The 27,480-nt window shown below is 48.0% G+C and overlaps 1 protein-coding gene across 7 annotated transcripts in view; it reads right to left on the reverse strand.

The window, feature by feature from the left end:
- Nucleotides 1-3,787: 3,787 nt before the first annotated feature.
- Nucleotides 3,788-27,480, reverse strand: part of PAX7 (paired box 7) — a 178,141-nt gene continuing 154,448 nt past the window's right edge. For 4 of the 7 annotated variants that reach the window (XM_075906836.2, XM_075906834.2, XM_075906835.2 and 1 more), the window contains exons 8-9: nt 15,746-15,992; nt 8,829-12,080 (exon numbers count right to left, since the gene is read on the reverse strand). In XM_075906836.2, coding sequence (XP_075762951.2) covers nt 11,926-12,080; nt 15,746-15,992 — 402 coding nt within the window. In that variant the 3' untranslated portion in view covers nt 8,829-11,925. The other 3 variants (XM_075906838.2, XM_075906840.2, XM_075906837.2) reach the window with 1 other exon arrangement.

Consider the following 27,480-nt stretch of genomic DNA (forward strand, 5'->3'; position numbering starts at 1 on the left):
CAAAGCCAGCGGATGTAGCAGATAGCACGATGCCCCTAACATTATGGTGGGCCATTGATTTAGAGCAGGGCTACTCAACACATGGCCTGTGGGCCACATGCAGCCCACGGCTCCTTTATTTGTGGCTCGTGGTGTGGTTTGGGATCACACAAGGCCCAGCACATGGCCTGCCTCCATGTAGATGCAACCACACTTCAGTTGTGGCCCTCAGCATGTGCTGTGAGTATGATTGTGGCCCCCGGGGGCTTCCAAAGTTGAGTAGCCCTGATTTAGAGGGAAGAAGTCCCCCTTTTAAACTACCACCATGATTTACTGCAGTGCCCATGTAACTCACACACTGAGTGTGGTTCACTGATCAATGCAGTGGCACCTAGACCACAGCAACAGCCAAGATCAAGAGACCCCTACAGGACAGGTTGGGAGCCAGCTGGCTTTTAGCTCAGAGCAGGGGTTCTTAACCTTTTTACCTTCACACCTCCCCTGAAAGTGAACTTCATGTTCACACCCCCTTGGGAGTCATTTTGTGCACAGCCTAGCCCCGCCCCCTCACCTGACAGGAAGCTAAGGGGCGTGGCTAGGACTATAAGAACTCTGCCAGGGAGCGCAGTCAGGGCCCAGCCTCTGAGGGAGGCAGAGGCCTGCCCAGAGCTCCTGGCTGACGAGGCTGAGACCTGGCCCGGGCCTCCCACAGCCGCCTTCCCTCAGGCCAGCGAAGGCTTCCCTGTGATAAATTTTCTGGGAGGCACTTCACACCTCCCCTGCATCCCCTTCACACCTCCCCTGGGGAGACGCACCTCACTGCTTAAGAACCCCTGGCTTAGATGGTAGAGATTCCTATAGTAAGCTTCAAAGGTCCCAAGTTCAAACCCGCCTGGTGGTGGCTATCCCCAGGTTTATCTTGGAGATCTCTCAGCCAGTCCCCATTCCCTCCTTCCCAGCTCACTGGAGCTAGCGGGAATACAAGGCGGCAACATGCTGGAGCCTTTTCAAAGCTGCCTGCCTTTGCAAGGGATCTGACCAAACTGTCAGTGAACTCTCAGGCTAAGTCTAGACTGGCATAATTTTCCGGAAATGCTTTTAACGGAAAAGTTTTCCGTCAAAAGCATTTTCGGAACAGAGTGTCTAGATTGTCATGGACGCTTTTCCGGAAAAGCACTTTTTGCAGAAAAGCGTCCATGGCCAATCTAGACGCATTTTTCTGCAAAAAAGCCCCGATCGCCATTTTCGCCATCAGGGCTTTTTTTGCGGAAAACGAATCTGAGTGGTCTACACTGGCCCTTTTGTGCAAAAGTTTTGCGCAAAAGGGACTTTTGCCCGAATGGGAACAGCATAGTATTTCCACAAGAAGCGCTGATTTCTTACAGTAGGAAGTCAGTGCTTTTGCGGAAATTCAAGCGGCCAGTGTAGACAGCTGGCAAGTTTTTCCGGAAAAGCGGCTGATTTTCCAGAAAAACTGGCCAGTCTAGACACAGCCTCGGTGAAAAACAGCACTGTGCAGAATGGCGGAGGGGAAGGGCTGGCCTTGTTTAAAAACTGATCAGGCTCCTGCTGGTTCTGCCACTCAGCTTGGGAGGTTTCGGTGCATTCTGACCCCGGGGCGCTGTGCCTTCCAATGATCTGAGTTAGCCGAGTGGGCTCAGGGTGAAACCTCGCATGCGATTTTCTGCCAAGGAATGACCAAGCTTAGGGACTTCCCCTGAGCAATTGGTGGGCATATTATGAATGCAGCATAAAAGGAAAGGCCGTGGCAGCCTTAAGCCAGCCCACATGTGCAAACTGATCTGGACACCTGGAGCTTCTGACGCAGCCCCTCCCCTCCACTGGAACATTCCTCTGTGCCCTTGTCGGGGACATGGCCAGCCTGAGCCCCTGGGGGAGTGTGGCAAAGCAGCAGAGCCAAATGAAAGGCAAAAATATGCCTCCTCACCCACATCACCATTGTGACATATTCAGTTTGGGAAGCAATGCCCCCATGTCCTCCCCATCTCCTATGCAGATGGGAGCAGGTGCCCCCTTGCCCTCTCTAAATGTCCCCCCACCCACAGCCCCCATCAGTTGTGTCCTTGCCAATGTGCCCTCAAAGAGTTTCCAGCTATGTGTGGAATAAATGTTGTTCTGTGCACCAAACCATGTGCAGATGTGCACCACCAATAGAAACACATGCTGCTGGTTGTGATCAGCTGTGGGCGCTCTGCCAGTCAGCTGGGCAGCATCTGAATCTCTCCGGGGTGGCCACCCAAACGCTCAGCTTATAGGGAACACTGGTCCTCACTCTCCACCAGTCCTCACCTCAATTCTGCCCCACCCCTATTCCAAGGTTCCCACACTGTGAAACAGCTGCTATCCCTCATCTCAGGGCTCCTTCCATTGGCTCTCTAGGTTTCTCTGGTCTCAAGATCTGTTCCTGCTAAGTGCCTCCATGATCAGACTCTTGGGTTTGGTCTTCCATGTGAACAGGGGAACCGCTGCATGAGTCTTCTTCCCGGCATGTTTTGTTCTGGCCAATTCTGTGTCTGCACCAGCTCTTCTCCAGTCCAACTAGTGCTCTCACAGGGCTCATGCAGCTGCTGACAGAGATGCTGCTGCTACATTTGCCCGTCCCTAACCGCTGTCTGGCTCTTTAGAATGGCCAGGTGCCCTCCAATTGGATGGCAGCAAATTAGTCATAAGTGACCTGGACTTGTTCCCTCTTCAAGGGCCTATCGTTGACAGCTCAGTGGTCCAAAATGGACCGCCTCTAGGAATGAGGCGTTAGTTCAGCCTTTGCACCCATTCACAAATTGTTGTGTCCGCTGAGAGACAACCAGCAAAGATGCCACATGTTGTGGTAGTTTTTGTGATGTTGGCCAGGAGAAATTGGACTAAGATAATCTTATTTCACAGACACAGTGCAAGAGTCAGCGGATGATAATAACTCTTGACCTCTCTCTTCTCTATTTGATTTAGAGGTGAAATGCTCCATGCCTAATTGCCAATCCCAATCCCATCATTTGTGATTCCCTATTAGAAACCTATTTCTCATTTTATATTTTTTTTCATTGGGCAATGGCTCAAATTAAAACTCTGGTTTTTCTGTTCAACAACATGTTCCACCAGCTTGCCAAGCCCAAAACACATTTGTTTGTGCACAAAAATCACTGGTTATGTCTAGAGTGGGTTGGGAAACAATTGTTTCCCTCTGTGAAAATTTTGTTGAAAATGAAAAGTGTTGGTGAACTTTTTGTTGAATTTCACAGAATTTTTTGGTGAATAAAAAAGAAAAAAGAAAATACGGAAACAAACCAACAAACTTGAAAATCAAAATGTTGTCTGTCAGCAAAAAATATGTATAACTTTCACCAAAAAGATTTTTAGCAGAAATTTCTGATTAATCAAAAAGCCATTTTTCATTAAAAAAAAAAACCCCCACAAAATTACTACCACAACTAAACCAAAACCAGAATTGAACCAAAAATCAAAACCAACATGGACATGATGGAAAATTTTTGATTCCCTCTCTACTTAACTATTTCAGATCTTATGCTGTGCACATTACCATGTTATCTAATCACCCACCGGCTCTGAGAAGTGTTTGCCTTAGTGAACCCACTACTGTCGTGGATAAGTTCAATCATTGTGTTGCCCTATGAAAAAGACGACTTTTGAAAAATGTTGTCCTTAGGATTTGCCCTTCATTTTCAAATGTACCAAGTACCCAGAAAACTCCAAAATCTTTGTCATGAAGCTCCCATTTTATTGTATGTCACACATTGCGAAGTGAATTAAATAAATAATTCCTCCAAAGACATCTTTTAAATCTTTTTTTTTTTAATGTATAACAGTTATGCCTGAGTTACAGAGAGACACCTACAGGCAGCAGGTAGTTAAAGCAAATACCAGTTTCTCTTTCTACTCTACTACTCCATATAGCTGAATAAATTATGGTGCGATTATATATATACACACACACGCACGCACGCACACACGCGCGCACACACACACACACACACACGCAGACACATGGAGCAAAATGGCTATGAGTCACACACAGAAGCAACATATCCGCAGTTACTAGGAATAAGGAATGTTCTATAGTGCTATGTAGATACTACCCAGATGGGTATATGGAGGTGTTAAGAATGATGTGTTAGAAGCATTAAATACACAAAGTCTCTGAGCAACAGAGGCTAATCTGCTGAGCTGCAGAATGTCGTGAGAGAATGTCCAACATGGTCACGGAATGGTGCCGGTGGGTGGGGAGATAAAGCAAACTCATTACTTCTTTTCCCACAAGGATCTTGTTCACAGGCATGGAGGAAAAAAAAAATCAGCCGGAGAGAACGTCCACTGGATGTGCCCTTCGCTTGGTTTGTTGTCATTAAGCGCGCAATTTGTTTGGGTTCCCAGAGGCGTCCCTGCGTCCCCAAGATTGGAATGTCTGCTCATGGCCAGTTCATTTCACTTTCAGTTTCTGGCCAGACGTTCTCTAGGCTCCCATGAGTCTGATGCTTGCTCGTTGCCACGTGCTGTGGTTCCACCGTCCTAGCGCGTGGCCTTTAAAGCGTCTCTCCCTCCATTTTGCTTCCCCACCCCGTTCTCCAAGTTTGTCTTTTTAATTTTTTTTCAGCAGAACTGAGCTTGGCAATCCATAAACCAAACCAAACCAAAATCTTTTGACTTTCATACATTAATGTTCCTTAAAAAATTAAAAACAAAACAAAAAAACAACCCCCCCCCCCCAAAGCAAGCCCATCCCACCCCAAAGATTCTGGAATGTATTTTGAAAAGACACAATATGTAAATTTCTACAGTTTGCCCCATTTTTTTTAAACTAGCACGGCACTCACTGTGTTTTTAGTATATAAAAAAACTCAACTTTCTATAAACATACAGCACATGACCAAATTTCCAACTAATGTACATAAGTGCGACCTCAGGAGGAGAGTCAGAGAATAGCTATTCGTTTGGGGCATTTTTCACATTCCTCTAACAATTCTATTTACAGCAGCAGCCAGGATGCTTGTGGACTTTCTGGTGAAGGTGATTTGAAACAGAATTCTATAATGCTCCCTCTTTTTAAGACTTTTATTGTAGGCTCCTGCACTCTGGCTCTTAGCTTAACTGAAGTTGTCTGTTAACAACATACCCACTGCTGGAACCTGCTTAGGCAGTTGAGGATCACCTAGCAGACTGGGAGCTGTTGTGTGTCTGTTGCTTTTGTATTTATGCACGCAGAAACAAAACGAGGTAGGGAAAAGTGGAAGTGCACCTTTTTGTGGGCAGGATCGGGGCCAGATGTTTCTTGTTACAGGCTGGGTCTTACCTGCTGGTTGTACTGTGTAGCAGGTGACAAGAAATCAATTTGGTCAAAAATGGCTTTAATTAGTTGAAGTATAAAAGAGCTTTTAGGATTTGGGATATAACGAGGCTTTTTGATTGGTTGCCAGTGATAACAATGCTCAGTTAATGCAGGTAACTAACATTTTTCGTTTGTACAGTCCATTTCCTAAAAGCACCAAGACATACCATTGTTCATTCCTAGGGCATGGCAGGCTTTCTTGGGTGCTTATAATCACTCAGCTGTCAATATTTTTGCTGATGAATGCAGCTCGTGGCATGCAATAAAATCTTCTCCAAAAGCACGTGTCCTATTGCTGCAGCAGGACTTACTGATGTCTGTTCAAAAACTACAGGTAACCATGCAGTACTGGAGTAGGATAAAATGGATGTTTTACCCCATCGGCTAGCTCATAGAAACACCTAGCATTTGCTTTGAGTTTCCAGATGTTCCTTTGGAGTGGGGGTGTTAATATTATTATAGTTATTGGAAGGGACCTTCAAGCCAGATGTGGAACTCAAAAGTCATTTCTTCATTTTAGATCCAAACCAAAAAATCACATAACTCTTCATTTTCCTTTCCTACCATGCTGGCTTCAGACAACACCTCTTGTCTAACATATCTCAGGTTTCCAGTAAGCACTAAGAAGCCAGTGTGCCCGTCTTCATCAATGCCTGCTCTATAGGCTGTCTTTAGCCTTGGAAATGGCATTGTGAAATGCATGTTTTTAGTGCCAGACCTCACGAAAGTTCTATTCTCCTTGGAAATCCTCCTGTAGTCAGAGGGGTGGCTCTGGAATCACTGTTTTATTCATGGAAGAGTTGGACGAGCGAAGGAGGGATTTGGATTTTCAGTAACCATCACTGCAGAGGATTCTCTGAGTGTGATTGTCAGTGTCCCAGCTACTGAACAGCAGTGTGCGTATATAAAGAAGAGAGATGAGTCTAGCGTGTTAAAATGCTTTGAGGCATTTGGAACAACAAACCCCAGTGAAGAAGTGTGGGCTGGATGAAAGCCAGGGATGGGGTCTGATGAAATACAAAGCAACACATGAAGCAAAAATCTGCTTTGACTAAGAACTGGCAGCTTGCCTGTGTGGCCTGCTGGGTCCATAGTAGTTGGCAACTTTGTAGGTTAACAATAAAATGCAGCCAAAAGCAAGGCACCAGAAAGCCTGAGACTGCCCAGAAGATGTGGGGTCAGATGTAAAGACCAGGATGGATGGTTTGAGGGAAATGCCAAAAGAAAGAGCTGAAGGATGCAGAGAATGGCTGGAATGATTTCGTTGGGGTTGGTCCTGCTTTGGGCAGGGGGCTGGACTTGATGACTCCTGAGGTCTCTTCCAGCCCTGGGATTCTATGATTCTAGGAACAAGTCTGCCCTCTCATCTACCTTTTAATCATCTGCCCCTGGGAGGCAGAAACAACATCCTCACACTTCTCTCAACTCCACTGAAGGAATGTCTAATACAGACACCGGAAAGCTGTATATGGCTGACCCTGCATGCACCATGTGCTGCCAATCCAATGAACGTTGGGCCTTTCAAATCAGTCACTGGCTGGCACATAAATCTGTGCATCATTTAAAGGAAAGGCACAAGACAGATTACTTGAGTGGCAGCTTTCCCCATCCTCTACTGAGTGATGAGCAAACAGCAAGTGTACTCTTGCAGGAGAGACATTTAAATGCAGCTAGACGGTGAAGAAAGTCTAAATGGCCAGGGATCTGCTACAGCATTTTATTGGGATGGGTAAGGGTTGTGACCACACCCTATAAATACATTGAATGACCCCCGTGTGGTTCATGACTCAGACGTAAGAGGGTTTAGCTGAACATTGAACTGAGCAGGATCATGGATTGGGATAGAGGAAAAGAGTGCTGTATGCTACAGAAAAGTGGGAGGCAAATCTGAAAAAAACCCAAACAGTCGGCGGCCTAGAGAGAATCCACCTTTCAAATAATCACAGACATGTGAAGAGAAGGGACCAGATGCTGGTGAAAAGGAAGAGAGACTTAAGGTGAGGGACAAGTACTTCTCCTGGTAGGCTGGGAAATAAAGAATTGTGTGGATGAGGACACAAGAGTCTTTCTTCCTCTCTATAGTACAGCACAAATAGCTACATTCTGTGGGTTTATGCCTCTCTGTCTCTGGTCAGTTGGAAACAAACTTGTGGTCAGAACTTTCCTATAGTCCTCTGTCTGCTCCATGCCTGATGCACACTCCAGTTTTGTGTGGCACTGTGCCTTAGCGACTGCGCCTCCTCCAGACCTGCAACTAGCTCGTCATTCAGCCCTTCAATTGATGGGAGAGAGCCCTGACAGGTGCCTTCAGAACAAGTCTCCTTTCATTTCCATCACGTTCTAGCAGCAGAAGGACCCGGTTTTGAAAGCTGAAGTACATCCAGCGAGGCCAGACGCAGGCTCTGCTCGAGTGCCCCTCCCTCGCAAGGCATCGCCGGCACACACAACCACTCTCCCTCCCTACCAGGATCTAACTTGTGGCGCAAAAGAAGGTTCCGGCAACCCCCGGCCTACACACTGCCCATGCCAGTCCTCCACGTGCACATGCGCCAACATTTCCTGCTGAATCTTCTGCAGCTTTTGGATGCAAGTGGCTTTCAGTCAGCTCCCCACCACCCTGTCAGGATCTAGTTCATGGAGCATTGCCCAGGCCTGCCCGCAACTTCTCCTAACCCTGCTCGGCAAATGACGTTTACACTTTCCAAAGGTCCCCGGGTGAAGCATTGACGGCACCCATCAGATCCCACCCATGCTGAGCAACACCCCTCCTGGCTTTTTCATTGCTATGGGATCCCATCAGCAAGCGCGGGAAGGGGAGCGCTCTGCTGTAACTTTCATTTGTTTTTGAAACCCCTTCTTGGGTTTGGTCCAAAGGTCTGATGGTCCCGAATTACATGATCAGCTTGGTTACTCTTTCTATACCACGTCCACCGATTTACTACAATAAAAAAGGGGGAAACATTAAAAACAAATATTTTACAAGAGAAAAGAAATTCAGCGTTGACTGTGCCAACCACCAAGATCAATGGAAAGTCATTAAGTGTGGGCACTATGCCACGCTGGCCAGGTGGGCTGGAGAGAGGGCATGAACATTAGGGTTAATAAATGTGTCCAACCCATTGTCTCTGGCCACAGAAGGAGTCACGGTTAAAGAAGCTGGGTTGGCAAGAGTGCTCAGTAAGGAACTGGATAGATGGAGAACCATCCCTACTCTTTCCCATCTCCTTCACAGCTTGAGTTGGTGCAGGGTGGAGGAGATGAGGGAAGGAGCGGGGTCCGGATAGAGGTGGAACCCTGGAAGGCTGCTGGTGGTGTTTTCTCCGGTGGTACCAGGTTGCTGGAGTAGGTTGTTGGCACAGACGGATTCTTCAGTAAGCCTGGCCTGTCTCTACTGGTAGGAGGCCCAGCACTGCTGAATGTTCTCCCAGTTTCATCCTGCGCTGGGTAGACAGGCTCACATTCTTGGCCAAGTAGTCGACAGCAGCTGGGGGGGAAAGGAGGGGAAAACATCCAGTTAAAAGAGGATAAGAAACAAGGCCGGCCAGGGGGGAATCGCCAACAGACAGGCCCAGCTATGGGGGTGGGGGGAGTCACAAACACACATTCCCCACCATGGGGAGCAGTCACAGGCAGAGAGACCCTGCCACAGCGGGGAGTCACAGATGCATGAGCATCCCCACAGAGGGAGTTGGAGATGTGTGCGCCCCGCTGTGGAGAAGGCAGAGTCACGAACACAAAGGGGCCTGCTGAGGCAGCGTGGGGAGAGAGACAGGTCTCGCCATTAGGTTTGTGAGAGACAGGCCCGGCCTCAGGGGGAGTTGCAGACAGACAGGCCCTGCCACAGAGGAGCCCCGCTGCAGAGAAAGCCGCAGACAGGCTGGCCCTGCAGAGGGGGTAGTTGCCGACACACAGGCCCTGTCATGGGAGGAAATTCACAGATGGACCCGGACCCTTTTAGAGCCGCCTGACACAGGCGAAGGCCCTGCAGGAGCTCAATGCAGCTGTTGCCTTCACAGAACTTTGCACACGTTGCTATAGATGCACTGCAAATGTCTGGAAAAAGACAAGATTTCCCCATCACCCACGGACAACAGACTCTCCTGGGCAGCTGCCTAAGGATGAAGGCTGAAGAGCAGGACAGCTGGTTGGAGCGCAGAGATCTCCACGCTCAACTCCCTGTGCTACCTCTCAGCCACAGAGCCCAGGGACTGATCTCAGTTACACGGGTGTAGACTATTCCACTCGTTTCAGTGGGGCTAGCCCAGCGCGAGTGAGCTTAGAATCTGACCCACACACTGTCTGTCGATACCTCTCTGATCATTTCACGCCCTGGGAGAAGCCTCTGTTGATCATCTTTAGCGTGGAAGACACCCTGGCAACGCCTGAGGCGATGCTGGCACTCCATAGCCCAAGTTGCGACCAAGTTCTGGATCCACAGACTGCCCCGTGGACTGACGGGGAAGAGGGACAGGGCAGGATGGTGATACTGCTCATTAGCGGAGCTTCAGTCAAAGTCTCTCTCTAGCTATAACATCTCAAATTAGATTAATAAAGAGCTGGCAGGAGATGCACCATCGGTGCCAATGAGTAAACAAATTTCAGCCATCAACATCTTGTCAGATGCCTGCCCCAAAGGGGGTCCCTTCCAGAGACAAATTCTTATTAGACTTGTCATATCTATTAGAATTCCTTTCACGCTTCTGCGTTCCATCACCGGCATCATTAGCGTGGCTCCGGCCTCTGGGAACTGCAAGGACCGCATTAATCTGGCACCCCTGCTCCACACCGGCTGGGACAGAGCCTCTATGTGTGAACGTTCATAGCTTGGTACACGGAAGCGGCAAATGGACTCCGGCACAGGGTGACGTTACACTGAGGTGTGAGGGGCAGCCTGAGGCCTATGAGGGAGTTCAGTCTCTGAAGTGGCCAGTCTGACGGGACCAACAGCCTGAGAAATGTGGGGTGGATGAAGACGCGTGGAAGATTCTGGAAGAACGAGATTCCCATGAAACTAGTTTGCTTGGTCCTAAGGCTCAGCCCTTAATAGTTGTGCTGAGGCACAGATGTACTTGGTGGGTGTGTGCATGTGAGATGGGCTAGTGGACCACATTCATACCTGACCCATGGCCATATTGCCCATACAATTGGCGGTGCTGTGGTATGGGGCTGGGAGAGTATTTGTGTCTATGCCTATGCTGGTTTTGTGCATCCATCCTTATGTATATCCCACATAAGGGGACATTTGTGCAAGACACGGACTCTGGCGGACTTGCTGAGGGAGGGAAAGCCAGACAAGCTGGGAACATTAATTCTCTGGGGGAATTAGTATGTTCTAAAGGTTGGTCAGAAATTGCTCTTCCTTGGGCTTCACTAAGGCTATGTCCACACTGCACAGTTATTTTGGAATAAGCTATTCCGGAATAGTTATTCCAAAATAGCTTATTTCGAAATAGCACGTCTACACTGCAAGGAAGCCTCAAAATTTGTTCAACGCAGGCTTCCCTAATGTAGACGTGCTATCTCGATTAAGAGCCCCAGGAGGAATAACCCCTTGTAAGGGGCTATTTTGAATTATCAGAAGTGCAGCGTCTACACACACCTTATTTCAAAATACCTATTTTGAAATAGGCGCTATTCTTCTTAGAATGAGGTTTACAGAATTCAGAATAAGCCATCTGTTATTTCAAAATTATCTTGAAATAACAGAATTGCCGTGTAGACGCTTGCATAGTTATTTCGGAATAACTTTGCTGTGTACACACACCCTTAGTGACAGAAATGCAGTGGCATTATTATTAAAAACCCAACAAACAACCAGTAAAAACCACCCAACAGTCTCATTCTGGTCTCCTGGGAAGGTTTGCTGCCAAAAATCAGAGTCATGTTGTGTTGATTTAATAGTGTGGAAATGAAAACAAAAAGGAGCATACAGGTGTGCGCATGCGTGTATGCATTGTGCTGTATACTCACAGTCCTCGCTGACTATGCCAGGTATTGCATGTGCTCAGACAGATGGATCATGTACTCTGTAAACCTGCTCCACGGCCTATTGAAATCCGTGAATTTTGAGCAGGTCCTGTACAAGGCAGCATATACTTAGGGATTTTGCAGTTTCAGATACATCTCATCTTAACACACACAACACTGGCATAACATAGCTACCGGCTGAAAGGCAGGCGTGTCATATAGGCATTGCTGGTCCTCATCTACAAGACTGTTCATCTGAATGGGAGTGATTCCAGTTCCCAGCAATGGGAAGACATACTGGGGATTCAGTGTGTGTGAGTGATTCCAGTTCCCAGCAATGGGAAGACATACTGGAGATTCAGTGTGTGTGTGTGTGTGTGTGTGTGTGTGTGTGTGTGTGTGTGTGTGTGTGTGTGTGTGTGTGTGTGTGATTCCAGTTCCCAGCAATGGGAAGACATACTGGGGATTCAGTGTGTGTGTGTGTGTGTGTGTGTGTGTGTGTGTGTGTGTGTGTGTGTGTGCACGTTAAAAACTTCTCACCATACCTTCACCTCAGGAACAGGAAGGGACCCTTTGTGGCTGGCTACCTGAATGTCTCTGGAGAGCGTGGCACCTCTGGTCTAACAGTATGAGATTTTTTGCTGGGCACCGAACGTTTGGGAGCCTGGATTCTGCTTGAAATAAACCGGACAATGTTCCCACGGCAAATTGAGTCCCATAGATTGAATCGCAAGCTCAAAACCGGACTTTGAAATTGGATGAAAGTCTAAACCCTCTGCAGAAAAGAATGAGACACGAGACAGAAACAAAAAAGGGGAGACAAATAAAAGAATATCCAGGGACTGGAGAGGGTGTTTTCACGGACACAGAGAACCCCAAATAGGAATCCCTGCAGCAACACAAGACAAGCGTTTCTTTCTCTTTTCCTCTCCTTTTTGATCTTCCTCGAGGCTTTTCTCAACTCCTTCTTATTTTAAACTTGTATTCCTCCTCCTCCCCCCTCCTTTTTTTTTAACACACATGGGGTGTGACTAACGTCCTGCCCGAAGGGATCTTTATTGGAAATACATGGTATTGGAATTTGTTTAAGATTTTTATCAATAGCACGTGTGTCCAGTCTTGCGTCCAGAGGTGAGGGGAGGGTCAAGGGGTCGCAGATCAAGCTCCCTAAAAACAAAAAGAGGAGGGGCCAGGGGGAAGTGGCTATTGATCCTGTCTGCCGCCACAGCCGGTTCTTATTTAGCCATAGAAGTTAAAGACATTAAAGGGCTGTGACGGAGCGGGGAATAAAAAGCCACGGCCGAATGGAAGGAAAGGTCACTGAGGACAAGCCATAGGCAAGCTGGAGAGTTAGGGGAGGAAGAGGATGCACCTTTAACCCATTGCGGGTCACTCTCTCACAACACACACTTATTATTAGTTTAACACCGGCAGGTGAGCCCTCTGCCGGGTCTCCAGTGCTTTTGTGACCCAGTCGTTCTAGAGGTGAAACAGATCCTCCCACCCGCTGTCTTTTGGGCCTGATCCAAAGTCCATTGAGAGATTCCACATGATTTCAGTGAGCCTGGGCTCAGGGGGCAGACCCTTGACACTCTGGGCTTGGATGCTCAGACTCCCTGACACTGGTTTTGGTTCAGGGATGCGTCATCTCCCAACCGTCCAATGTCAAATAAATCAAAGCTGGGTTTAGCTCCAGATCTACCTGTCTCTAAAGCTTGAGTGTGTTCACACATGGGACCCTGACTCTGGTCTCTCTCTAATTTTCCTACAACCAAAACCGGGCTGACGAGGTTTTGCCAAACGAATCCTAATCCTCAGTGTTGCTCAGCACGAGTTGCAAGAGTCACAGGGTATGTCTACACTTGCACCCTAGGTCGAACTAGGGTGCAAGTGTAGAGATACCCACAGACTCCAATAACAACGAGGAATCCTGTGGCACCTTATAGACTAACAGATTTATTGGAGCATAAGCTTTTGTAGTTTACATGCATCTGACGAAGTGGGTCTTTGCCGATGAAAACTTATGCTCCAATAAACCTGTTAGTTTATAAGGTGCCACAGGACTCCTCATTGTTTTTGCAGATTCAGACTAACATGGCTACCCCTCTGATACTAGACTCCAATACAAAACCTTCTTGAGTGGCTGGGACCTCTTTCCCCCTGCAACCTCCCCCTGCCCTGCCCCCACACTCTCTTGCGGCAACAAGTGAGATCTGATGGCCCTGACCTGCCGTGGTCACAAGGGAAGTGGTGGCATAAAAGGCCCAGTAGCTGTGAAGCACTAAGGTTTGGAACTGGCACCAGACTTGGAATGACCACTTTAGTTCCACAAGGACTCCTGGATATGTCACTTGTGAAACACACACGTGCCTGGCAATTTCACCCTGTCAGCGTGGATTTCAAAAGACCTCTGTCTCAACCATTGGATGGTGATTTCCCAGGATCTGCTGAGCCAATATTTCTAGAAGGAGACTTCAGGAAGGAATGTTTCAGCAGAATCCGGAGACAGTGTGGTAGTAACATCAGAACTGTTTTTCCCTCAAATCCTACAACTGAAAGGGACCTCGCGAGGTCATCGAGTTCAGTCCCCTGCCCTCATGGCAGGACCAAGCACCATCTAGATCATCCCTGACAGGTGTCTGTCTAACCTGTTCTTAAATATCTCCAGTGATGGAGATTCCACAACCTCCCTAGGCAATTTATTCCAGTGTTTAACCACCCTGACAGGTAGGAAGTTTTTCCTACTGTCTAAACTAAACCTCCCTTGCTTCACTTTAAGCCCATTGCTTCTTGTCCTATTCTCAGAGGCCAAGGAGAACAATTTTTCTCCCTCCTCCTTCTAACACCCTTTTAGATTCTTGAAAATTGCTCTCATGTCCCCTCTCAGCCTTCTCTTTTCCAAACTAAACAAGCCCAGTTCTTTCAGTCTCCCTTCATAGCTCATGCTTTCTAGACCTTTTCTCATTTTTATTGCTCTTCTCTGGACTTTCTCCAATTTCTCCACATCTTTCTTGAAATGTGGTACCCAGAACGGGACACAATACTCCAAAAGAGGCCTAATGAGTGCAGTATAGAGTGGAAGAATGATTTCTCGTGTCTTGCTCACAACATTCCTGTTAATGCATCCCAGAATCATGTTTGCTTTTTTTGTAACAGTGTCACACTCATGTTTAACTGGTGGTCCACTATGACCCCTAAACTCCTTTCAGCAGTACTCCCTCCTAGACAATCACTTCCCATTCCCAGTCAACAATTTCTGAATGTTGGGAAAGGCATATTTCCTCCATTCATTCAACCATCCAACCATTCCTATCCTGGAGGGAATAAAAACAATAATTCCTATGCCTGTGAAATTCCAGAACCTACCCACACATTGTGGACCTGCTGGCATGGAACGGAGTTCAAATAAAAGGGCTAGAGAAGCTCGTTTGGTTTAGTTTTTGTTTCTTTGCTGCTTGGATTCCGTTCCCAATAGGTCTGCGTGTGTAATAGCAGAGGCCACGTATCCACCTCTGTGTGTCTGGCATGAGTCTCCTCTGTTTAACAAAGCCCCAAAGCTGAGAGGGTGTGTCACCTGAAGCATCTACCTAGTGGAACCCTTGGTAGTTTATGTAGCTTGCATGACTTTAAACAGATGCTGAGATTCTGCTTTAAATGAAATCTGAATTCAGGGGAAAAGCAAGTTCCTGACCCTCGTGAAGGTGAAGAGCATTTCCAAACAGGAACTGAAGGAAAACCAGAGCAATGTTACCTTCCTGTGGTTTCATAGGGCCTGAAACAATGGCTCAGAGAGGTGTAAAATCCTTGGTCCCCTCTAAATCTCATTTAGTCAAACCAAACTGACATTTTATGGCAAGCTACTGTGTCGCTGATCATGTCAGCAGCTGGAATGTGGAAGGGGGTAGGAGGGAAGCCCCAGGGGGGTTGGAAACAGGTGTTTTTGCAAGGAAGCCTCCACGGAAGAGCAGCAGAGACTTAGGAACACAGCACATGGAGGACAGGAAGGCAAGTACAAGTTGTTTTATATCCCTGAAGAGCTGCACTGATGGACTCTACAGGGAGTCATGGCTCACTCTCCTTGGACAGAAGCAGGGTCACTATGAGGTCGGACCTTTTAGGGTGCAGGAGTAGGAGATGGGGAAGCAGAGGGATCCTGGAGGTACCCTTCTTCCTCCCACAAGATAAACATTTCTATTTAATGTCTTTCATCCCGACTTTTCCAATAGATGGCAAGCGGGCGACCCTGTACTGAGCACAGACAGAGCAGGATGGTGTCTGGTGGGTCATTCCCTAGAGATTAATTCTCTGTACAGACATTCATGGGCATCCTTTCCTGAGGGCAAAGCCAATCCCGCATCTGGCTGCTGGTTGCTCTATCCCAGCTCCCCTTGCACCTAACTCTGCTTAAGTACAGCCAACTCTGGTGGGAGCGATACTCACTTTGTCCATACTGTCCATACTGGTAGCTGGCCACGGGGTCCACACTATAACCAGTGGTGCTGTAGGTGGGAGGGCAGTAGGACTGCGAGGTGGGGAGGCTGTCAACGGACTTGATAGAGTCGCTCCGCTGGCTGCAGCTGGCAGAGATGGAGTTGGTGGTGTCCAAACCACCATGGAGGGGTGAGATGGAGAAGTCAGCCTGGGGCTGCGGCGGAACCCCGCTCGGGTTGCTCAGGATACTCATCACCTGGGGAAGCAAAGGGGGAAAGCATGTCCATGGGCTCAGGAAGAGCGTGTGCTTAAACATCGCTGGATCTGCCTTCAAGTGGTCTAGGGCCAGCCAATAAATGGGGTGGCTAACTCGTAATCGTTACCGTGCCACTGCATGGGACAGTGAACCACAGTAGGGCTATGTCTACACTCGCGGCTTCTTGTGCGAGTAATATGCAAATGAGGCTAAGCGTGGAATATTGCCGAGCCTCATTTGCATAGCTAATGAGCCACCATTTTTTTCAAAAGAGGCTCTTTCCTCTTGTCTACACTGCCCCTTCTTGCACAAGAAAAACCCTCTTGCACAATGCCGTTCTTCCTGTCAAGTAATAGGTGTAACGGCATTGCGCAAGAGGGTCTTTCTTGCGCAAGGGGCAGTGTAGATGCTCCTTCTTGCGCAAGAGCCTCTTCTGAAAAAAATGGTAGCTCATTAGGTATGCAAATGAGGCTGGGCGATATTCCATGCATAGCCTCATTTGCATATTACTCACGTAAGAAGCTGCGAGTGTAGACATAGCCTAGGTGTGTGGGTTACATACTTCCCCCAGGTGAGGAAGCATGTCCCTGAGCTTGCAAGACCCAGTTGAGATTCCGGACAAGTCCCCACTTGTAACCAACACCAGGAAGATTTGAACCTGGGACCTCTAGAACTTAGTATAGGAGCCTCTACCCTCTGAGCTAAAAGCCAGCTGGCTCCCAGCCCCTGCTGTACAGGTCTCTTGGTCTTATCTGTTGCTGTGGTCTAAGTGCCACTGCATGGGACAGTGACCCACACTAGGTCACACTAACCTCAAGATGATTCTTACCAACCACCACAGGACATACCACACAAATACTAACCCTGGTACCTTCCCTTGCAACAAACCCCGTTGCCAGCTTTGTCCACATATTCATTCTGCTGATACCATTATTGGACCTAACCAAGTGAGTTATAAGATCAAGAACACATATTCCTGCGCATCCAGAAATATAATCTATGCTATCATGTGCCGAAAGTGTCCGTCTGCTATGTACATTGGACAAACATCTCAGACACTTCGCCAAAGGATTAATGCCCACAAAACAGATATCAGACAAGATCACAAAGAGAAAACAGTTTCTTGCCACTTTAACCAGAAAGGACACTCTCTAAATGACTTAGCCACCTGCATTCTGCTACAAAGACCTTTTACATCTGCACTTGAAAGGGAATCCTCTGAACTGTCATTCATGTTAAAATTCGACACTTTCCAAAAAGGACTCAACAAACATTTGAACTATCTCACCCATTACCAAGATAGTTTCCCCAATTATCACCTCTAATACCATTAACTCACAAACATCCCACTCTCCCTACCTCTAATATCAATTCACAGACACTTACCTTCCTTCCTCCCCCCCCCTGCATCCCCCTCCTGTTCTGCAATGTGATTTGTCCTTTTCATATTTGTTCATTTTTTTTAATTGTATCCTTTGGTATATATGGTTGTGACAACTTTCTTCCACTATTTGATCTGAGGAAGTGGGTCTGGCCCACGAAAGCTCATCATCTAATAAACCATCCTGTTAGTCTTTAAAGTGCTACATTGTCCTGCATTTTGCTTCAGCTACCCCAGACTAACACGGCTACATCTCTATCACTATTCCACACTAGGTGTGTGAGTTACATACGTTTGCCAGATTGAAAGTCCTGGAGAATAGAGTGAAATAAAGGTAGACTACAGATCAGTTGTTCTCATGAGATTTCCGTGATCCTGGGCCCCCATCTGAACCAGATCTGAATAACCACCTCCCTGTTTTGACTCCAGCTGGGAAAACCCTCTCCTTCCTCAGAAGCCCAGGCGAGGCAATGGGGGTTAAATTGTTGTGACTAGTCCAGCCCCTCTCAGTGTTATACATTTGATAATAAAATGCAATGAAGGCTACCCATAAACCTCTGTGGGGCCATAAACACCCTTAGTTGATTGGATGGAGAAAACGCCTGTTCAAAGAGACCCCCTCTGTAAAGCCAACCGGATCAATCTGCCTCTAGGACTGGGAAGTGGGGCCCCGATCCTGAAAAACCTTGTGCACCTGCTTCACTTTACCAACGCGTGCCGTCGTCCTGAAATCCGCCAGGTTACTCCTGTAAAGTGACGCATGGGCGCGAGTGTCTGCAGGCTGGGAGCCCGGATGAGGAGTGGGGGCGGGGGGGAGGAGAGACGACTGACACGTTTAGGCGGGTCTCGTCGCTTGTCACCGGGGAAGGGCGGGCGTGCGGTGTTTGTGCTGGCCGCTCGCCGGGAGGCCGGCGGTCATCTCGGGAGGCCAGCGTGACGCTCGAAAGCAGAAATGTTGAAAATCTTCCAATTTAGCATAACCTTATTGACATCAATTAAAGTGGCAAATTGAAAATATTTGCAGCCCAGCGAGTGGCAGAGTGAGCCCTTTATCCCCTGCCGGCGGCCTGGTGAGTTATTGTGCAGAGGACTCATTCTTCGGAATGACACAAGGGGAGATTCCATAGAACAGCTATTTCCCTCTCCACTCAACCCCATCACCCTCCTCCCTTCCACCCCCTTCCCCTCCCTAAGTCAGGAGCTTATCCTGAAGGATGGGGGGTGGGCTGACATTTGCTTTTCCCCCTCCGCCTCTCCCGGAAGGACTTAGGAGTCCAGCTAAGATCTTTTCCCTTAACGTGGTGTCCCCTCCGGACTTCGACAGGGTGAGTCCTGTCTCAGAGCTGTGTCGGAATGCTGGGTTCATAGATCAGCAACGGCTGGAGCCCACTGGAGAAGGAGGTGAGGGGGAATTGGAGAGGGTGTTAGCTTATCAGCTGGAAAATCAGTATAATCTTGATCCCTGGGGTTTACTGGGCTGGGGGTTCAGAGAGCCTCCTCTTCCTGGCTCATTATTTCCACCCCTGGCTGTGTGAACCAGGGAACGCTCCAGCATCATAAAGCCAGCAGAAGGAAGCACTATGTATTCTATACTAAGCCCTGCACATACTGTATGGAGCCATCTGCCATTTTACTCTGGATGCTCTATGTGTCATTGAGATCTTCACCATCTTTATCCACAACATTTTTTGGAAGGGACATAAACCCTCCTGCTTCATGGCTGAGGCCCATCTCTAGTTGTTGGGGATTAGCAGGGAAATTCCTCTGGGAGCAGGGCATGTATCCCATAAAGGCTGCTGCAGAGTTTCTTGCACCTCCCTGTGACTTGGCTGGTACTGGGGACAGGTTGCTGGACTAGGCCAAACACTGAGCTAGGCCAGAATTGCAATTCTAATATTCTTAGGCCTAAGCTTTCATAAGAACGGCCAGACTGGGTCAAACCAAAGGTCCATCTAGCCCAGTATCCTGTCTGCCAACAGGGGCTACTACCGGATGCCCCAGAGGAAGGGAACACAACAGGTAAACCTCACGAGATTCCTCCTCTGTCTCCCACTTCCAGAGAAACAGAGGCTAGGGACACCATTCCAACCCATCCTGACTAATAGCCGGTGATGGACCTAACCTCCATGAATCTATCTAGCTCTTTTTTGAACCCTGTTAAAGTTCTAGCCTTCACTGCATCCTCTGGCAAGGAGTTCCACAGGTTGACTGTGCACTGAGTGAAGAAAAACTTCCTTTTGTTTCTTTTAAACCTGCTGCCTATTAATTTCATTTGATGACCCCTAGTTCTTATATCATGGGAATGAGTAAATAACTTTTCCTTATTCACTTTTTTCACACCAGTCATAATTTTATAGACCTCTATCCTATCCCCCCTTATTCTCCTTTTTTCTAAGCTGAAAAGTCCAAGTCTTTTTAATCTGTCTTCATAGGGGACCTGCTCCAATGTCCTAATAATTTTTGTTGCCCTTTTCTGAACCTTTTCCAATGCCACTGAACCTTTCTGTCCCTCTGGCTCCAGGTGCATGCTGCAGCCTCCGATTCCAGGTACAGTTCAGAATAGGGGGCTCTTTACCCCAGGATCCCAGAGGTTTCTATCACCTCTGCCCCAATACGGCTAGCAGAGAGCCCTAACTCCTCCCTGACCCCAGAACTCTACCTGTCTTTGGGAACTCAGCTGCTTTCAGAGGATGGGAGGGGCAGTGGTGGGAAACTCGTGGGAGAAAGGACCAAATTCTACCTTGAGCAGTGAAATGGGATCAAGGAGAGAATCAGGCCTTTAACTGCTCACTGAACTTGTAGTTACTAATGAATCCCTCAATATAGAAAAATAAGTCTCCTTTTGGGCCACTTCTGTGTCTGCCCCTCCTTTTTCTTCTTTCCCCAACCTCCTTTTCTCCCCTTCTTCCTCTCTGTCTCTCTCCTCAGCTCCTCCCCTCTACATTTCTGTACCGCGCCTGTTTCCAACCACCTGGGACTTCTCTCCTTCCCCCTTCCACACTCCAGCTGCGAGCATGATCAGCTAGGCAGTAGCTCATCTTGACTTTAAAGTGTGAGCTTTTTTGTTTGACCTGTCTAATGAGATTTATAGGGGCCCGAGGATTTTACACCTCTCTGAGCTACTGTTGCATGCTCTGTGAAGACGCAGGAAGGTAACATTGCTCTGGTTTTCCTTCAGCTCATATTTGGAAGTATTCTTTGCCATCACAAGAGTCAGGAACTTGCTTTTTCCCTTGAAACAGGCACTAAGATTCTGCTGTAAGCAGACTCTGAATAGGTCAAGCAAGCCACATAAATATCCCTGGTGGTCAGGGTCAGGCTGGCAGTTTGCTACCCCTCGTCTAATGTCACCTGCTTTCACACCATCTGGCAGGAGCTACATAGGTGAGCTGCTTCAGAAGGAATTGTTCATCAGTGAAGCAAGCAACTTGGCTATACCTACATCTAGAGCACCTGTCCCAGGCACATGTGGGGCCAGACTGAGATCTTAAATTCAATTCATGACTCAGATCAGGTGCTTTAAATCCACAACTCTCTCACACAAACGGCTGCTGTTAATTATTTGCGGAATGCAACAGCTCAGCTAAGCCAAACCATCATTTCCTTTGCTTTCCTCTTACGCTCCTGAGTGAGCTGTCCAGTGCTGTACAAGTATAAATTCAGAGACGTTTCATGTTGCAATCATGAGGAATTGGATGAGCTTTCAAAACTGTAGAGTGAAACTAAAGGGCTGATCCTCATTTGCCCTCTGGTAGCATGAGAAGGCCATGCTAGATACATACGTGGAAGATAGAGGCTAGGGACACCATTCCTGCCATCCTGGCTAATAGCCATTGATGGATTCTGTTTGTCAGGACTGGGAATGGGCGACAGGGGAGGGATCACTTGATTCCCTGCTCTGTTCATTCCCTCTGGGGCACCTGGCCACTATCGGCAGACAGGACTCTGGGCTAGATGGACCTTTGGTCTGACCCAGTGTGCCCATTCGTTCAAAGGGGATGCCAGTTACATCCTTGCAAAAGCAACAGCTGCGTTTCATGCGGCTGAAGACAGGGCCTCCGTGCTCTATTCCCAGCTCTGCTACCAACTCTCTGGAAGACCTTGGGAAAGCCACTTAAGTTCTCTACAAGTTTCCCATTGCAAAATGGGATTGCTGCTATCTCACAAGGGCGTGGAGAGGCTGAGTTAGTGCGTGCCTCTAAAGAGCTCTGAGATCTTAGGACGTAAGATGCTATGGCACAGAAGTGCACTTATTGTTATATTAGAAACCAAGAGGCTCAGCATATCAGCATCTAAAGGAGACAGGAGCAAAATTCTGAAGCTCTGTGCCCTGAACCATGATTGTGGAATCTCCATCACTGGAGATATTTAAGAGCAGGTTAGACGGACATCTCTCAGGGATGGTCTAGATGGTGCTTGGTGTAGATGATGGAGGTCCCTTCCAGTTCTAGTGTTCTATGATTCTATGTGGATTCTTGTTGTAGATCTATACATTTAGACCAGGGGCAGGCAAAATATGGCTTGTGGGCAAGATCTGGCCCTCCAATGCAACAGAGCTGGTCCATAGCTCCATGGAAACTGGCCAATGGGAGCTCTTTGGGTGGTGTTTGTGGGGCAGGTAGTGCACAAAGTACCTTCCCCCCAGGGCTCGTGGCTCACAGCTGGCTGCTTTGAGCGGTGTGTGTGAGCGTGGGATCCTCCTGGGCTGCTGGCTGGGAGCTACCTAGGTAAGCACCTCTCAGACAGAGCCTGCATCCGGCACCTCGGCCCCTCCTATGCCCCAAACCCTCTGCTCCCACTCCTGCACTCCTGCCCCAGGTCACCCTCCAAACCCTCAACACCCCCTCTCTTGTACCCAGACCCCCTCCCAGATCCCACACCCCAGTCCTCTGCCCCAGACCACAACCCCCTTCTGCCCTGGGATTATAACCCAAACCTCTGTACCCCTGCCCTAGGTCACAAATCCCTCCCAGACCTTGCATCCCCTCCTACAGGTCAAAATCCTTTCCTGCACCCATACCCCCTCCCAGAACCTGCACCCTCTCCTGCATCCCAATCCCCTGCTCCAGGTCACTATCCTCCTTTTCACCCAAACTCCATCCCAGACACCACATCCCTCCTGCTCCCCAGTCCCCTACCCCAGGCTCCCTTCTGCACCCAACTTCCATCCCAGACCCTGCACCTCCCTCCTCATATCATGGATGAGTGCGGCCCTTGACCACCTACCAAATTCTTGGGGTGGTCCTCCATCAAAAATGATTGCCCATCCCTTTCTTAGGCAAAGAACACCAAGCAGACAGCCGTGGTATTCCAGATGGATGCTCCAATGTGGCTGTAAGGGAAGAAGGCTGGTGGTGTGGTTCAGGTACTGGGCTGGTACTAACAGCTCTGTCTGTGAGCTTGGGCAAGTCTCTTAACCTCCCTGCTCCATGCTTCTCTGGTTGTAAGATGCTTTTTTGGTCTGGCTTGTCTATTTAGAGCTTGTTGGGGCAGGGATTGTCTCCTCCTGTACGATTGCGCCACCCGAGCCCAGTGGGATCCCTAGCTCACCTCTAGATGCTATTGTAATAGAAACGGCAAGAATGGACCCTGGATTCTTATACCCCAGCTGACACCAGCCACCCTGGCACAAGAGGGGCTGAAGAAGAGGTCTCCCAGCGTGGGGCAGGCTAGCGAGCGCTCTCCGGCATTTCGCTCCAACTGGTGCAACTTGTTTTCCAGCAACCTTTTGAACTTGGGGAAGTTGAGGGCAGATGGAGTCATCCCCTCCTTAAGAATGCAAAGTCCTTTTACCTTTCCGTTTTTGACCTTGCTTTCCTCTAATTTATTACTTCTTGGTGCATTACCATCGCTAACGAAAAATCAATACCCCTCCACATCTGTTAGGCTTTATCTGGCGGGGAATCTGTTACCTGTCAATCATGGCCATGGCAGCTATCCCTTCCCCTCCTCCTTGTCAATTCTCTCCCTTGTCTCACCCCCACAATCTCCTTTTCCTTTGCTGCTGCCCCGAATCAGTCACAGGCGTGGTGTGAGCTTGCACTTAAGGGCAAGTCAATAAGAGCTATGGTGCTCTGAGCCCTTGGCCTCATTTCCACCCTTTTAGGAGCCTGCTCGTCATGGGGGAAAGGAGGCTCTCAGTGAGTTGGGGGGGGGGGGTAGGCTGAGGTAAAATGGATGAAATAATAGGCCCCTCCTTTCCTGCCGCTCCCCTCCATCATTTTGCAGTCCCCCAGTTCCCCTCCCCCCGGGACGTTTCATCACTCTCTCCTGTACTTTAAAAGAAGGGGAGTTAAAAAAATGTAATTAATTCCCTCCATTTCTGAGCTGGCCCTCAGGGCCTCTGGCCGTGGAAACGGTAGCAGGGGAAATGTGCACCCTTTATGATAAACGAATGCGGCTTTGGAAAGCGAAGTGCAATTAGGAGCCTCAATCTCTGCAATCAGAGCTCCAGATTTTTAGGTTTGGAGATGGTGGGGAAGGGAGTGTGGGGCGGGGGAGGAGGAGGAGGGCGTGTTGGGGGAAAGGCGCTTGAGTGGCAGTGAAATGATGGGGTGATTTTTTTATACACAAGAGAGTGGAGGGGGGAAAGGGAGAGAATATTACACAAGTTCAGCAATCAGTAGAAATGCAAAGGAAGACAACCCCCCAATATCCCCTCTCAAAAGCGAACTCCAGAGGCCACTGCCGCACCCCAAAGCTGGAGCCGTTGCTTTTGGCCCTCTCTTGTTATTCTCTGCTTGACCCCAGCAGCCCTTTGCCAAGATGGGGACGGGCCAGGTAGCAGGACCAGCCTCACTCGGTGTGGAAAGGGAGCACAAAAACAACACACACGAAAACAAGCAGGATGTGCCCACTGGCTCTGGAGAGGAGACAGGCTGCAGTGAATGTGAAGGGGACTCCTCACTGGGGACTCACCCCCTGGGCTGCCTAGTGTCACTACCCAGGGCCTTTCTAAGAGCTGGTCTGGAGGACATAGGGATGGAAGGGACTGTCAACACCCTGCTGGCTGTCACTCCATCTAGTTCTGCACTTTGTCTCTGGCAACGGCCACTGGGACATTGGCAGAGCACGCTCAAGCCCCAGGCCAGGGGAGCCAACAGCTTCTTCAGGCCCCCGGCAAGGTGGGAGGGCGGGGGCGGTTCCATGCTCCCAGAAGGGGTGGGGCCTTGGGTGGAAGGGGCGGGGCCAGGGGAAGCCAATCCTCAGAACCACACAGAGTGTGCCACATAGCGCTTCTGTGGCGATTTGACGGGCCAAGAGCTCCAGCTGCTGCCACTACCACAGTAGCTCTGAATCACTGGGCTCCGGGGCAACTGTCTTCTATGCCCCCTCTGCCCATCAAGGGCCAGCCCCAGGCCAATGCACTGGTGTATTAGAATCATAGAATCACAGAACGGGAAGAAACCTCAAGAGGCCATCAAGCCCAGTCCCCTACACTCACGGCAGGACCAAGCCCATCCCTGACAGGTGTTTGTCTAACCTGCTCTTAAAAATCTCCAATGATGGAGACTCCACAACCTGCCTGGGCAATTTATTCTAGTGCTTAATCACCCTGTTAGGAAGTTTTTTTAATGTTCAACCTAAACCGCCTATGCTGCAATATATGCCCATGGCTTATTATCCTATCTTCAAAGGTTAAGGAGAATAGTTTGTTCTCCCTTCTCCTTGTAACAACCTTTTAGGTACTTGAAAGCTGTTATTGTGTCCCCTGTCAGGCTATGTCTACACTGCCTGAGTCTTCTCTTCTCCAGACTAAACAAGCCCAATTATTTCAATCTTCCCTCATGCCTCATGTTTTCTAGACCTTTAATAATTTTTGTTGCTCTTCTCCAGACCTTCTCCAATTTGTCCACATCTTTCCTGAAATGTGATGCTCAGAATTGGAGACAGTACTCCCACTGAGGCTTAGTTAGCACAGTCTAGATCAGTGCTTGTTAAATGTATCAGAGTATATTTGGTGTTTAAATTTCATGAAAACTAATGGGATATTACTGGCACATTTTCACTTAGTCTATATCCAGTTATAAAGTAGTCACAAATATTTATGTTGGATATACCCCTGTAACTAAATAACCCATCACAGGAGAAAAAAACCTTGTAGAATGCCAATGAAGAACACTAGCAGAAAATAAGTAATTTCAAAGCAAGTGGTCACTGTGAGTGATCGGAAGTCAAGCACTCCTCACTCTCTTTTTTCAAAAGAAAAGCCCATGTGCATAGTGACCCTGTCAGCTTGTTTCCTGTAAGAAAATGTATGGATTCAAAGAATGATTCTTCATCTCTGAACTGTTTGGACTCTTACTGGGAAATGTACCAGATCCAAGACAGAAATCTCCAGAGACAATCTGGGTACCATTTGGAGTTACAAACTGTGACTTACCTGTCCATATATTTTATCTGCTTTAACCTGCCAATAACACTGTTGACTCATATCCAGCTTCTCATCCACTGTAATCCCCAGGCCCTTTTCTGCTGAACTGCTACTTAGCCAGTCGATCCCTAGCCTGTAACTATGCTTGGGATTCATCTGTCCCAAGTGCAGGATTCTGCACTTGTCCTTGTTGAACCTCATCAGATTTCTTTTCACCCAATCCTCCAATTTCTCTAGGTCACTCTGGACCTTATCCCTGCCTTCCAACATATCTACCTCTCCCCCTAGCTGAGTGTCATCCACAAACTTGCTGACAGTGCAATTCATCCCCTCATCCAGGTCATTAATAAAGATGTTGAACAAAACCGGCCCCAGAACCGACCCCTGGGGCACTCCACTTGAAACCGACCACCAACCAGACATTGAGTCGTTGATCACTACCCATTGGGCCCACAGTCTAGCCAGCTTTCTATCCATCTTACAGTCCATTTATCCAATCCATACTTCCTTAATTTGCTGGCAAGAATATTGTGGGAGACCGCATCAAAAGCTTTGCTAAAGTCAACTTCTCTGCATCTTTTACGAGTGAGAATAATAATAGATCCAGGGATGAAATTTGCTATATTGGTGCATATGACTGTTGTTGTTACTGCAGAGTTAGACTCCTATGGACAGACCTGGTGCCCCTGCTCTCCCTTCAGCAAGGTGTCATGGTTTGTAACATTATTTCCAGAAGAACAAACACTAGAAACGGCAATCCCAGCCCTCAGTTGTTTTTCTGCCCCCTGGTTGCCAAAATCACGGCTGCTACAATGCCTCTCCTAGACACACAAACATCTGGAAACAACTTGTATACATTCAAATGGTGACACCAAACAGCAGCAGGCCGATAGATAAGTAAGAGATGACTCACTGCAGGGAGATAGAGCTATCGGGAAGAAGGATGTCTCCTCATTAGTCACACGGTGACTGATCATATCCCATCCATGAATCTTGTACGTTCTCAGTTGACTATCTTCATATTTATCTAAGTGTGAGGTTTCTGAAAAGCAGATTGCTAAACAGATGGCTAGACTGCTGTGATGCCAAGAGTAGATGAGCAAGATACCAGGACTAGAGAGAAAAGACACCAGTGGCACTGGATTCGAATAACCAATGGCAAACAACTGTAACATATGATCATTCCTTAAAAGTAAATCTTTACTGGTTGTAGGCATAGAGATGGTTATTATTATTATTATTATTATTATTATTATTTTGATACCCAGGGGAAGGAGAGCAAGGAAGGTTAATATAATTTTAGGTGCATTTACAGAGGCTTCACATCATGAAGCAGGAAGGTGACATTGCATTTATTTCTGGACACATTATCACCAGGAAGATAGAAGTTGCAAGGGGTTCAAACAAAAATGAACAGGATGCTGGAAGGATTGGTTCTTGAGAAAAGGAGAACTGAGCTAAAAGCTAATAGTTTCTCAAGTGAGTCGGAGTGTCTCAGTTCTTGGCTGTCCATCTTCAGACATCTTAAGGCATCCAAAACCCAAGGCTACCTTAGAAAATGTGGGCCTCAATATACATAGCTTGGCTAAATAATCAATAAAGGAAGGACATAACAACCTACAAATATTGGGCGTGTCAACTCAACAAAACCAAAATCTTACATAAGGTTGTATGACAGAGTGCAACTTGGAGTAATGGGAAGGCAGTAAAAAGGGGAAACTTTAGGTAGAACA

This window comes from Pelodiscus sinensis, chromosome 24, assembly GCF_052426305.1.
Source record: "Pelodiscus sinensis isolate ZL-2025 chromosome 24, ASM5242630v1, whole genome shotgun sequence".
Lineage (NCBI taxonomy): Eukaryota > Metazoa > Chordata > Testudines > Trionychidae > Pelodiscus > Pelodiscus sinensis.